Source organism: Rhynchophorus ferrugineus, unplaced genomic scaffold (assembly GCF_030347505.1).
Source record: "Rhynchophorus ferrugineus isolate W39M unplaced genomic scaffold, kcgeb_rfMv2 rfM3, whole genome shotgun sequence".
Classification (NCBI taxonomy): Eukaryota; Metazoa; Arthropoda; class Insecta; order Coleoptera; family Curculionidae; genus Rhynchophorus; species Rhynchophorus ferrugineus.
Window position 1 is genome coordinate 67,153,774 of NW_027472582.1, and position 14,445 is coordinate 67,168,218.

At 31.3% G+C, this 14,445-nt stretch overlaps 2 protein-coding genes across 2 annotated transcripts; both read right to left on the reverse strand.

Moving 5' to 3' along the window:
- Nucleotides 1-2,005: 2,005 nt before the first annotated feature.
- Nucleotides 2,006-6,724, reverse strand: LOC143192739 (pectinesterase). The gene is made up of 6 exons (XM_076398265.1): nt 6,665-6,724; nt 6,164-6,403; nt 5,843-6,098; nt 5,626-5,780; nt 3,864-4,131; nt 2,006-2,285 (listed from the first exon to the last, which is right to left on the reverse strand). The coding sequence occupies exons 1-6, from the start codon at nt 6,665-6,667 to the stop codon at nt 2,086-2,088; spliced, it is 1,122 nt and encodes a 373-aa protein (XP_076254380.1). The 5' UTR covers nt 6,668-6,724; the 3' UTR covers nt 2,006-2,085.
- Nucleotides 6,725-8,383: 1,659 nt separating this feature from the next.
- On the reverse strand, nt 8,384-13,778 carry LOC143192740 (pectinesterase). Its single transcript, XM_076398266.1, has 5 exons — nt 13,474-13,778; nt 10,990-11,248; nt 9,994-10,148; nt 9,512-9,794; nt 8,384-8,619 (listed from the first exon to the last, which is right to left on the reverse strand). Exons 1-5 carry the CDS (start codon nt 13,714-13,716, stop codon nt 8,417-8,419), a joined length of 1,143 nt encoding a protein of 380 aa, XP_076254381.1. The 5' UTR covers nt 13,717-13,778; the 3' UTR covers nt 8,384-8,416.
- Nucleotides 13,779-14,445: the final 667 nt, after the last annotated feature.

Below are 14,445 nucleotides of genomic sequence, written 5' to 3' on the forward strand. Positions count from 1 at the left end.
CCTCTTATTTATCACTATTGCTTTTAAAAATTTTGCAAACGTCTGACAACCGGACAATTTTGTCAAGCTTATTCCCGTACGTGTTCGAACAAATCAGATAGCATTGTGTCTCTTTTTAACTAGAATAAAATGAGAAATGAGAATATATGCTCATATCAGTCAGTAGCTGTATCTCGCATCTATATCATATGTATCATATCATATATCAAATATTGTATTATCCAAAAACTAGTGGGTGTTAAACATTAATGTTTTTTTTACTTTATTCCACCAATATACTTTGTGGTCACCTTTGTTGGTGCGGGGGTTAACGGCGGTAGGGGATATCGTGCTGTATCATTAGAACCATAATAATGAGGTATCGACCATAGCACCCAACACTTTTTTTTTATTACTAATGAATGAAGGATATATTAGATTTACTGAAAGTACCCCATGGTTAAATTTCTTACACCCACATGTGCTTTTAAAGTGGCAAGTTTTTCGGTATTGATTTATACAGAAATACTTTGTTATTTAAGAATAATTTTGAATCCAAACTAAATCCAAATATTCTCATTTAGCATGCTAAAAGATATAATATAGTTTCAGATGTAGTCCTTGTCGGAGTTTATATATAATAAAGAGTATCCAAGTCCTGCTGGGAATTGATCTCGCGACTATTACAGCAGTAAAAGGACAAGGCTATTCCTCAAGGTTTTAAAGAAGTTTAACAGAAATTAAATAAATAATTGCGTATTACTAAAGAAGGAAAAAACATACATTTAGAAACATCGTAAACGTTTGAAATTATTTTATTTTCTATAGTTATGTATCAATTTTGAAATATTATGAAAAAATCCAAGTCATAAACTAATAAAACTATTGTAAATGTAGTATTAATGAAACTGAAATTACATGTTTTTATCCATCAAGGGTGTTATATTCATGAAAATGAACAATCTTGGTGAAATTAGATAAGTAATAAAATATAACCCCTATCATTCTTAAATATTATAACAAAACTTTCGGCAAATTATGTTTCGTTATTATAAACCAGTAAAACATATAATTATTTAACATATGGGTAAAGCAAATATTATAAAATGAAATTTTGTAAGAAAAGGCGGAGTCATCCTTGTACATCAAATATAAGTTTGTATTCGATAATAATCGGCATTCTATTATTACTGAAAACTAAACATATGATCATTCCAAGATCTGGATAATTTTGGTGTGAGACAATAATTTGAATGTTAATATTAATTGTTATTATGCAAGCTTGGTGGACACTATTCATTCATTAACGCGTCCGTAGCCAACAAATACTTGACTTATTAGATTGATTAATGGTCAATCGGGAATATATTGAAGCTTTGACACTAATTACCCCACTGACGTCTTAACCTTAACCAGGTAAGTGATATGGAAATGTTTGCTTAATTTTAGTAACGACGAACATTTCTTTTTCCGGAATATATCCAGTCGAAAACCCGAAAACGAATACAGCGCATGAATTAATTGCGAACTAAAAATATTCTCGTCAAATAATATCACGGTTATTTTTACAGTAATAAATGACTGACATTTTTACGAAATAACTTTTATTAATTAACTGGCAACCGCTAGAGAAGTTACGAAAATAAATCAATAGTTGTAGTGTTGTTATAGTGGACTTTAGTTGATTAATAGCGAAAGGGTGATTGTGGCGACATCTAATGGTAAAGATGTTAACTATTATTAGTACGTAATAGATTTCTTGTGTTAGTTACGGAAAACACCAACAGGTGACACTTTTAACAGGTCTTTGTAATCTGACTATAGAATGAATACGAAACTATAATCACAAAATAATGAGAATTTAGAGGGGTAATCTTAAATCTGCGCATGCGAAACAATGTTTTAGTTATTTAATTTGCCGCCAGGTGGCTCGAGATATAGATTTGGGAACACTTTTTTTTACGAGATTAATTTATCATTGGACAAATATATTTAATAAGTTGTTAAAGCAAAAAGAAAATAATCATTTTTATTTTCGTTACATTTATTTGCAATCTTATCTTCAGTACATTATTTACTTTAATTTAGTGGCTGACTTCCGGTTCCTTATGAATAGTCTGGTCTATTTTGATATTCCCAAAATCGATTAAAGTTAATGTCATCCAAATTCCGATCCGGATTATCATTTCCTACAAAATATCTTCCGCTGGTTGCTGAAGCATACGGTGCCGTCTCATTTACCACCGTTGATATTAACGAATCTCTTATAACCAGTTGGCCATTTGCTGAGATACCAGGAATATATTCTGAAATCAGTTTAATAGTTAGTTTAACTATTGAGGTTAATTGAAATAAAAATTCATATATTTCTTGTAATTTATTAGAATATATTTGAGAGTAAAATAATGATTAATATTATGCGTAGAAATATGTTTCCGCCTTATTATAATTAGGTGGGTCCTATGTTTTATTTTAATATTTGTATTTTACAGAAAAAAAGCGATAACTTTAATTTTTATTTTATAACATTTGTTTTGAAACATTATGATTTATCAAAAAGAAGGAAAATTTACCTGAAACACATTGTATCACTTGCAAATGATGACTTCGACATCCTCAACTCAACTCAAGTAAATATAATTCAAGTAAATATAATAAGTTTTTTTGTACATACATCAACAACATGTTTGATGTATTATCTGCTGTAATTTGTTAATACGTTTCAGAATCAGACAATATTTTCCCTCTCATTTTATTCTGGTTAAAAAGAGATACAATGCTGTCTGAGTTTTTCCGAACACGTAAACAAATGAGGCAGTCAAAAGTCGTCCGGTTAAAAAAAAACAATAGTGTTAAGACGATAACTCTATAAACTATTGTGGCTGTATAATTAAGTGTAGTTTTTAGATGTACTATAATGTTACAATAAATTATATTTGATAACATTTTTGTTCAATTATTTCATTTTGATTAGAATTTTGTTGTATGTCAAACCCAAACTGAACTAAATGTCAGAGCTGATGCGGCAACACTGCGACATAACTTTAAACAGACTATACTACAGAACGCTATTTTTTAACAATTAATACATTCGAGGTGATCTATTAGATAAAGAACAACGGAAGAGGGGTAAATTCTGTAATGCAATAAACTTGCATTACATAATTTATGGAGCTTATTCTCACACACTTTATTCACTGGATATTGCATCTTTAGTATTTGATTTGTTTCAATAGAGATAAATAATTTTATTTGATCAACGTTTTATTCATATAGGATCTATTGACATGAAGAATATTTCAATATCACATAAAAAGCTTTTTAACACCCAAGATCACAAGATAGTAAACTGTTTAAAATATTTTTATAAAGGTTTTTTAGGTTTTTAACCTAAGCAATTTGTGCACCCGATATAATATAATGCGCCATGAAAAAGTTTGCTGCGTTTTTACGGATAGATGGTGCTAGCTGCAAATAATTTGTAGCGACCACTACAACCATTATTACACATACATCAAGTTCAAAGGTTTCCAACTCCGATGAATTGGTACCATGCGGTTCCCGGCTATAAAAGACCGACGTCTCTCCCTACGTTCCCCTTGGTTTATGAGGAACGTCAACACTCATCTCGAATTAGGCATCACGTTCGTAAAGAGTTTCACGAAAATGCTGAGTGTAAAGTTCTTCCTAGGCGCCTTAGAACACGACAACAGCTTGGTCAAATCACTACCCATCCACAAAAAATCCCAGTCGTAACCTAGCGTCTTTGTCCCTCCCTCTCGCCCGTAAATCATTTCACTATCACGAATTCGAAGCGACATCACCAAAAGACCATTTGGTTCTTGGCCAAAAAACAAGATATGTATGTAAACTAAAATTAATACCTTTTCCATCCCATGCTCTTGCTAACTGAAGTTGAGTAATATTACTGTTAGCAACCAGTCTACATTGCTCCACCAAGAATCCGTATTTGACATCAGCGGCGGTACTAGGGGCAAAAATCAAGGCGGTCGTCCTAGGTCTGTCGCTTCTAGCGACAAACGCGGTGTTTAAAAATACGGCCCTGGCACTGCCGAAAACGAAATCGACATCGCCAGAAATTCTGCAGCTGTTGACAAAAATTCTTCCATCTCCATTTAAATAGAACGTATCCTGAAATGTACAGATAAAAAACGGGTAGGCGATGGTAAACGCTATTATATAAAATTGTGCAATGCTTGCCAATTGAAAAATATGTAGCGTTAATATGTCGGGTGTGAACTAACGTGTTTATATATAGATGACATATTTGCGAGTATAAATAATCGCCGCCATATTATCCAAATTAGGAATTTTCATTTAAACGCACCTTACAGTAAACGAGACTCTTTTATCTACCTTTATTAAATGATATACTACATAAGTTTGTTGAAAATTGTAAATAAAAATATAAATAAATGCATTTTCTGAACTAAAGATGAAGTTATATTAAAGTATTGTTTTTTCGTCATGCTAAAACAGATTTTTTAAAATTTATATTACACTACACTTATTTATATTACACCTTTTCTTCAATGAATGAACGGAAGACAAGTAAATAGAAAGAAAATAAGTAAGTAAGTTTAAAGGACCTATCTAAGTTCAAAATTTAACTCAGAAATCGATGATATACCTTGGCAATTACCGTATAGGAAGAATGGATACTAGTTATGCAAAATACGATAAAAGTCGTTTGCGAAATTAGCCCAAGCTCTAAATTACAAAATTCTCTTCTACAACAAAACAAATTTAAATTATACTTAGTTATTTTACATTAGAATCACATACAATTTCACATTTAGTTTCACCAGGCAAGGGTATTACTGTGCTCGACAAAAGAGACTGAGCAATAGTTTTGTTCAGTATTACGTTACTTACGATATCTATTAGAGAGAATTAGAAGTATTAATGTAAACATCTGTTAAACAATCTAACGTAACTCTTAAATTCTATTCATCCAGATCACACTTTTAAAATAATAGTTATCCATTTAGTATCACTGAGTTATTCAATATTTACAGAAGTTCATCATTGAATTCTGAAAAATGTATTTTCGACATCCATTACCTTCAATTGTTGATTTTGGCTTCAACTATTTAAAAGTGATGGATTTGATAACGACCACAAAGAATGATCTGAGGGACCAAAAAACTTCGAAGAAAATAAATAGCTACACTTATTATAGCAACGAAAATTCAGCTCAAATTGTGAAAAATTCTTAAAAACATATTAGCAGTTGATAAATCAACTGCTTCTAGATGTTTATATGCAATAGGAAATATTGGAAAAGAGGGAAAAGGGCTATCACACGAATTTACTGATGATACTTTCAACTGTTTCAATGAGTCCAGGAAAGTCAACCACATTGACACTAAAGGTGGATTGTGTGTTCTGGCGCACTCATTGTACTCATCAAACATAACACCTTCTAATTACTACTTATTTAGATCGATGTAGCAAACCAATAATATTATTGTGGCATGATATTGCTATGTTGTCAGACAAATTGAAAAAAGTTATAGAACATGATGGAAAAAACTTTGATATATATTGAACCAATATTTCTCAGTAATTGACTTTGTAAAGCTAAAAAACAACCTTAAATAATATCCCAGACAAATAAGTTACCTGAAATCCTAAGATATTAACTTCTTCAAATTGTATAAGATCTCCATTTGTTTCCACAGCTACCGCCTGCCCATTTTTGGATACGTTCTCAATTGTCAAACCACTAATTTCTACATCATCTCCCATTATCCAAAAGATTGATGAACACCTAGTTCCTGAACAATCGAGATATTGATTAAAATATATTAATAGACTTAATTATAATAGATACTAATACCTAATGTAGCTTTAGAAGCGCATTTTTTATACATAGAATAAGCTGGATCTTCCGGCTTGAATTTTGTACCATTAGGATTAACCAGCGAGATATATTCTGAACCTGTGGTTTCAGCACTTTGGTTGAATTCGATTCGAACACTCCCTGGATCGCTATATATAGTTAACGGTGTGTTAGTGCTTGGTAGGTAAACAACTTCTTTATATGTACCGTTTAATATTTTTATATACTTTCTATCATAATTAGGATTTTCTTGCTGAAATATATATGGAAAAAGTACTACTAATTGTAATTGTAAAGTACTACTAATACTAAACTTACTTCAATAGCAGCATTAACTGCTTCTTGAATGGATGTGTACAATTCTCCATCTCCAACAAGATAATCAGGTTGATTCTTCCTAATAGGTTCTGGTATCCAACCATTTAAATAAGATATTGATTTGTATTGTTCTGCTTCTGAATCTGATAAAATTGGTCTAGTTTCGGTGCCTGGGTAGCTGTTCATTGAATGGACACCAATTATAAGTAGAAGGAAACAACTTAATTTTCGAAAAAATAACTGCAAATTTAAATTTATAAACTCAGAATATGTTTCTAATTTTTTGCTTTATTTTTTAATTATTATTTCATCTAGTTTTAAAATATAACATATAATTTAGAACACACATTATTCCAACAAGTTCAGTCTATTTAAAAAAAAAAAATATTTACATTTGCAAAAAACGTGATTTTATAAACACTTGCTAGGAATTAACGTAAATATTTTCTTGATGATCTATTAGATTTTTAGAGGATATTTCAAAGAATTATATTCGCTTACCATAACGGCAATTATTTAACTTAAAACTTATTTTGTTCTTACCAATTTAAATTTGGTTAAATTATTGATTAAAATCTATAAACAAATGCCTGTGATGTATTTGAATTAAATTCTTGTAATTATGATAAGGATTTGAGTGGGTAGATATGACGTATATCTTTTTATATTTTTAGTGATCTATTTTCGTATTTAAATATTATGTAATTTTTTGTTATTGACTAAAATTACTTTTGTGATTAATGAGTTATGATAAATTATTTCAAATTTAGTTTGCTACATTTTTTTTATATCAACAAGATGTTGGATCAATAGTATTATGATGAAGGATCACTGTTTGTTTCACAGAAGAACCTTGACAATGTTTCATATTAAGGATCTTATTTCGGAAACTGCGGCTTATTAATATCATCTTTATTTTTGTCTTTTCTTTAATATTTTTAGCGAAGCCCCACAGCTGGATGTTGCGAGAGATTATAAGGATTTGTGAACTGGTTTTTATGTAAATATTATTTTAAAATAAGTAACTGAATTAATTTGATAAACTATTTTAATTACTTTTACTATTATGAAATCATTTTCCTATTCACCATTGCTTTTTACCTTTTTGGCTGCATGCCATATAATATATATTATACATTAAGTAATCTTTTTATTTATAATCACTTGATAGCAAAAAATTGTAACAATTAATTTTGTGGTTTTTCTTTCTTAGAATTTATTAGAATTTTCGTCTTTCAGATTAAAATTATTAAGTTTGTTTACTTGTTATTTTATTTTATTAGACCCCTTATTTTATGGTGATGGATGAGAAACTGATAACTTTCGAAAAGGGCATAAATAGGTGAATATGAAAAAATGGCAGAGTTATTTCATGAAAATTCATATCAAACACAATAAAAACTTGCAAAATTATTAAAATAATCACCAAAAGATAGTCAAGCAATCATTTTCAGATATTTGAACGTCATTTGAATGCGTCGAAAGAAACAGTCGACACATAAAAAGTACAAAGGTAAAATGTTGTTTCAGTTAAAATTTCAGTTCTTTTGAAATTTTTATTGATAATATCTGATAATTATTTAATCACAAATATATAACAAATCACTATTTTATCACAAATATAATATATAAATTTATAACAAATTCATGTTATTAGGTACATACGAGGAACAAAACGAGTAAAACTTATAGATTTATATAAATATAAATTAGAAATTTAGAGGAATACCAGACATACTACTGCCAGCTTTGTTGGCGCTGTGGTAAAGGTGACAGGACTATTACAGTTGCGATAGTCGCGGGTTCAAATCCTGCTGGGGCATGGTCGTAATTTTTTTTGTGATTGTTTAATATTTGTGGAAAATGATCCCAGTCACGTATGGATGGATGATTTCTAAGTTGGTCACTCGCCAGTTGATAGGCTTAATGCCGAGGACCGTGACCAGTCCAGATACTTAATTTTTCTGTATTTACAATGGACAGTACTTTAAATAATACTAAATTATGTTGTTGTTGAAATTAGGAAATATTTACAACAAAAAAATAGTGGGAGTTTTTCTATATCTTCACCATACATTGCTCAAAATTAATGAATAATAATACAACTATAATATTGTTGACGGTTTAAATATCCACCGCATATTCGTTCATATCACTGATGTCAATGGTGTAGAACAGGAAGAAATATATGTTAAATTATTTAATAAATAAGCAATCATATACTTTTTAATAATTTTATTTTTTGTCTAGGTCTCAAGCGCTATCTCCACTGTTGTTATATTCCCAGAACCGATTGTGGTTGTTGTCGTTCAAGTTCCTGCTCGAACTTGTGCTGGTGGAAAAAGCTCGTCCACTTGTAGATGTTTGGTATGGAGCATTGACATCAAGACCTTTAGCTATTGAGGAATCTCGAATAATCAACTGACCATTTGGCGATACACCTGGTACATATTGACCTAAGAAAAATATAATTATAATATTATGTTGAATATAAAATACCGTTAAAAGACCGTGAATTAATTTTAAAGCCCTTTGTGGAAAAATGCTGTGTTGATTACTAATCTTGCTCATTATATGAATCTAGACTGAACAACTAGAAGTGCTACCCCGACTAACTGTCACAATAATTTGAACAAGTGATAAATGGAAGAAGCATAATATAATGAATAGAGGGGTGTACGATTGGAGTTCTTATCTAAACTCTTCAAGGTAGATTTTAATTGTTATGCATTTTGCGAGATATGATCGAGAATTCTTTTGAGTGAAAAGCTTTCTTGTGCGTTTGTCCTGATCAATCCTTATTATCTTTCTTTCAATATTTGGTAGAATTACAATCTATAGCAATCTGTATTTCCTAATATACGAATCTTTTGACTATCAGATTATACTTTGTCAACTATATGAAAATTATTGCTTTTAAAATGTTGATAAATCTAGTAATGAGCAAATTAAAAAAAATGATATCTATAAATATTACTGTAAAATTTTCAAAATCAATTCACATTTCAGTGAATATACACTAATAAGACTATACACAATATGCCATTTATTATTTATTATCTAAAAAGTGATATAATTAGTATTTTCAGTAATTTTGTGATGAGATCAATATTTATTTTAACCACTTTGTGCAATCTGTAGTGGTAATAGTTGTTCCATATATTAAACATCTCCACTATCAGAGATAGTATAAAGAAAATTTTACATATATCCGGACAAAACCTGAATACATACATTTTATACATTATCAGATTCCTGTTGTTGAAATAAATAAAATGTCAATGATCTGAAGATATCTCATATGCAAGTAATATATATTCGAAGTATAAAATGCGTGAAAGTGTTTACCTGATGATACTCCTGAATCCCAAGCTCTAGCCAATCGCAATCCGGTGCTGGAAGCGACTTTACTTTCCGCTGATAATTGACAGTTCACTACAAGAAAGCCGTATGAGTTATTCGGATCTGTGCTTGGTGCAAACATAAGAGCGCTGGTGCGCGGCCTATCTGCTCTGCCGATAATTTGGGAATTCTTGAAGATTGCTGTTGCACTGCCGAATATAAAGTCAACATCTCCTTTTATTATGACATTATTTAGGTAAGCTTTTCCAGCATGTAGGTACAAGGTGTCCTAAAATTGAAAAAAGGATACTTCATTCCTTAAATATATTCCTCAAATAAACATATTGAATGGTATTTTGTTATCTCAACAATAAATAATAAACGTAACGCAAACAAAGTACTTGAAAAGCTAAAATTATCACCGTGGGGTGAAAATATTAATTTAATTTCAAGTAGCAATAATAACTAATTATATGAAAAATATTCACCTGAAATCCGTAGAAGTGAACGTTTTCGAAGTGAGTTTTGTCGCCATTGGTTTGAACTGCTACCGCTTGGGCTGCCGTGGAAGGATTTTCGAATTTGACGTTGGCTACTTGGACGTTATCGGCTTTGATCCAAACGACCGAAGAACAGCTGGTACCTTAAAGTATCAAGTTATGTTGTGTATGTGATGCAAATTTGTTGCTGAAGCTCATCAAATGCTTTCAGAAATACTACTCCTTTATATCCTAATTGTTGGTTTTGCTTTCAAGGATTTTAATATGTAAAGCATTATAATAAAGAACAAATATGCTCGAAGACAATAAATTGCAAGACTTATTAAACCCAATTTACATACTCAAAGAACTTTCAGACAGCTTTGCAGCTGACAAATTAAGTATTTTTAGATGTTTAAATATGCTGGAAAAGATCCAAAACGAGAGATTAACTGATTCCATTTCAATCCATTCAACATGGCGGTTTCACTGCTTGGAATTCAAGAAAGGAAGAGGCTGTTGTAGCGTATTGTTATTGGTAATAAAAAGTGTATTAACTACAACAATCTCAAGCGAAACAAGCCATAGATTACTGCAAGAAAACCATCGACATGTCTATCAATGATAGCGTGTAACACATACAAAGTACTTGTCTTGCATGATAACGCTGGGACGCACCTTGCAAGATTTGTAGTGATTTGTTTCTCCTGCATCCACCATATTTATCAGACATGGTGTCTTTTGATTATCACTTGTTCATAGCGATGCTGTACTTGTTTAAGTTAACATACGCTTTCGAAATACTAAAGAAGTGTAACAATGGATCGATGATTGGATCTCTGCCAAAAAAACCTTTTTAAAGATATTTTTCAACAAATGCCTTTTTACAATAAGTACCCGAAAGTACCCAAAGTAGGTTACTGAATAAAACATGATAAATAATAGCCTTAATATTACAACTTATCTATGGAACTTAATTGTATGCTAACTGTATGAATGCCTTACCGATTGTGGCGCTTTGATAGCACTTTTCAAACATGGAATACGCGGGATCTCCACTCTTGTATCTTTGCCAATTGGGATTTACGATATTCGTGTATTCAGTTCCAGTGGTTTGAGCGCTCAGCGAAAGTACTATTTGAACATCATCTGGTGAACCCCCGCCTCCATACAGAGTTATGGGGACGCTAGTCGATGGTATATAAACCGTTTCTTTGTATGTACCAGCTTCGATTCTGATATACTTTCTTGTTGAACCACCTGCCTACATAGAAGAAAATAAAATATATAAGAACTATTTTGTGTGCAAATTTTTCATTTTTGATAACTATCACTATAAATTAATTGATACAAAATTTCTATATAGTAAGATACCGTAAAGCAGTATTTTGAGTCCTGCTCTTTATCTATTAGAGTACAGTAGTACTTACCTACACGTGACTTATCACCAATAGAAAATGTTACTATAATTAAATTTGCTGATGATACGGCGATACTCGCTATTGGAAAGAATAACCAAGAGGTAACCAGAGAACTATAAAACGCAAGTAATAATATAAATATAAGTGGAGCGGGACATGGAAAATAAAAGTCAAAGGGAGTACATATTGATTTCACCTACACCCAAAGTGTTTATATACAAGTAAATACAAATACTAATATTATCCCATACAGTGATGAACTTTGACATAAAACTTCGTTGGAAGAAGGGCATCAAAAAGAAAAGAAAAGAACTTGAATTAAAATTCAAAAAATATATCGGTTATTTGGAAGATCTAAATTATCCATACTTAATAAATTGCTGCTACATGAGCAGATACTATAACGTAACAGGTCAATTGAAAAGTCCCGGCCTGACACATAGATGGCGCTATATATTTAAATCCATATATTTTGTTAGTTAGCTCTAATCCTCAAAAGGTGCGCGTATAAACTTGACAGCTGTCAGATCATTAATTTGTGAATTATAGCATTTTGAGTAAGCAACTTTTGTTATTATGAAAAAAATTGATAAAAAGGAATTTCGCGTGTTGATAAAATATTGATTTTTGAAAGGAAAAATTACAGTTGAAGCAAAGACCTGGTTTGATGCCAAGTTTCCGGACACTGCTCCAGGAAAATCAACCATCAAAGACCGGTATACTTAAGATAGATTAAGGTTTATTAAAGGTAATTAGGAATTGGTTAAGTTTATGGTGGCTGGCAAGGTTATGGCGTCTGCATTTTGGGATGCGCGTGAAATAATTTTCATTGACTACCTTTAAAAAAGAAGTACCATCAACAACGCCTATTACATAGCGTTATTGGACCGTTTGAAGGACGAAATTGCCGAAAAACGACCGCATTTGAAGAAAAAAAAGTGCTGCTTCATCAAGGCAATGCACCGTGTCACAAGTCAATGAAAACGATGGCAAAAATCCATGAATTGGGCTTCGAATTGCTTCCCCATCCACCATATTTTCCAGGTCTGGCCCCCAACGACGATTGCCAGTTCTCATATCTCAAAAGTATGGTCGCTGGGGAGACATTTTCGTTGAATAAAGAGGTGATCGCCGAAACTGAGGCTAATTTTGAAGCAAAGGACAAATCGTACTACAAAAATGGTATCGAAAAGTTAGAGGGTCGCTATAATCAGTGCATTACCCTTGAAGGGAATTATGTTGAATAAAAAAAACTAATTTTGCCAAAAAAATGTATTTTACTATGGTAGGCGGGGAACTTTTCAATTGACCTGTTATATGAACACACGGTATTTAGAACAATGTGCTGAGAATATATTATGTATGCACCAAAATATTACAGGAACATTTATTTATTCAGAGATCTTCGGATTGCAACTGTCTAGAAGAAATTAGAAGATTCGCAACAACACACAAGGAAAGACCCGACTCCAACCCAAACACTGCTGCAACCCTTGTACAACATTGACCTAGACGCAGCTTCAAGAGAATCAAACGGTGTGATCTTGTGTAGTTGTGTAGTGAAGTACATGACATGGCAAAAGCACTGAAAAGTGTCACTAGCTTATTTAATTTCATTAGAGATTAAGTAAATTTAGTCGGCTAGTTAGGAGTTAGTAAAGTTTAGTAATAATATATTAATAACTTTTTAAATAGATAATAAAAACATATCGCGGGTTAAAAAAATCCCTCAACAACAAACTTATTATTATAAAAAACTATTATTTGTTATTTTAAATTAATTTAAAAAATTATTATTGAAAATATACATTAAAATCCTTAAACAGAAAATCTTGTCCGACTCTTCGTATTCTTCAAACCTTGCACCTCCTTCTTTAGGTCAGTGACTCATAATTTTGAAGAGTATTTCACTTAGCCGTAAATGGTTAAAAATTGGATTCTATTGCATACTACTTTTAATAATAAATATCAACAGATGCTTTACATGAATCTTCAAACAGAAATATTTAAAATTTATTTATACGTCTTATATTTAAGGAAGCCGTAATTCACGATAAAAAAAACATACCCATATAGCTGCGTTAACTGCTTCTTGGATGGACGAATACTGTTTACCAGAACCGACAGTATAATCAGCCTGCCAAGTATTGATGGTCTCTGGAGACCACCCGTTCAAGTAATTTGATTCCGTGTATTGAGACGCTTCCCAGTCCGAGAGTATTGGTCTTGTGCTTGTGCCTGGATAATTTTGATGGGAAGCATAAGAAAGCACAACGATGCAAGACACGAGAAGCAATGATATCAGCTTCATTGTTGTAGTTTTTGATGTCGATTGGTCAATTTCACACACAATGAAGTCGTGCCTCCCTAGAGAGTATTTATGTATGTTCAGGATGTACTTATCGATCAAGAAGATATTAGAAAATGGATCTGATACATCTCAAGTGTGTAACAAATAACTGTTTTGTAAACAGGTTATTAAATATTATGATTGAGTACCTTTTGATTGCTGGTATTAAATATACAATTAATTATTATACGTTTGCTTGCTGTATGTTATATTGTACACATTATGTTTTTTATCCATAAAGGTCATAAGTACTTGAGAGCAATGTTTAAAGGCCAAACCTATCTAAAACTTCTTGACTTATTATTATGTATTAGAGTATTAATTTAGTTTGTGTAAATGAAAAAAAATATATGTCTAGCTTTGTGAAGTTTCGATACTTTAATTTATTGTTACTGAAGGCAACATATTTCATGCACCTAGCTTGTTGTGTTACACTATCTATATCTATATATTAGTAAATAGTTTAGAAGTAATATTTTTTTGTGGTCGAAATGACATGTTTGGAACTTCACCTATAATTGGTTTCAACAAATATTGTCTGCACAATTACTTGTCTGGAATCCTTTTAAATTAATCTTGTTGACAGTTTTTAAATTCAATAATGTTGTCAGTCTTTCATTATATCTTTATCAATTAGCGCGCTTAAGAAAAATGTTGATCTCGATTACGTTTATTGCTGAAACAAATAAT

What these genes read in the sequence shown, in the direction of transcription:
- LOC143192740 (XM_076398266.1), bottom strand. Translation starts at nt 13,716, where the DNA reads ATGAAGCTGATATCATTGCTTCTCGTGTCTTGCATCGTTGTGCTTTCT. An exon ending in CTATCAAAGCGCCACAATCG is followed by an intron (nt 10,149 to 10,989) that starts GTAAGGCATTCA and finishes TGATACTTTAAG; the next exon opens with GTACCAGCTGTTCTTCGGTC. An exon ending in TTCACTTCTACGGATTTCAG is followed by an intron (nt 9,795 to 9,993) that starts GTGAATATTTTT and finishes TTTCAATTTTAG; the next exon opens with GACACCTTGTACCTACATGC.
- LOC143192739 (XM_076398265.1), bottom strand. An exon ending in CGCTTCTAAAGCTACATTAG is followed by an intron (nt 5,781 to 5,842) that starts GTATTAGTATCT and finishes TCGATTGTTCAG; the next exon opens with GAACTAGGTGTTCATCAATC. An exon ending in AAGAGCATGGGATGGAAAAG is followed by an intron (nt 2,286 to 3,863) that starts GTATTAATTTTA and finishes AACTGATTTCAG; the next exon opens with AATATATTCCTGGTATCTCA.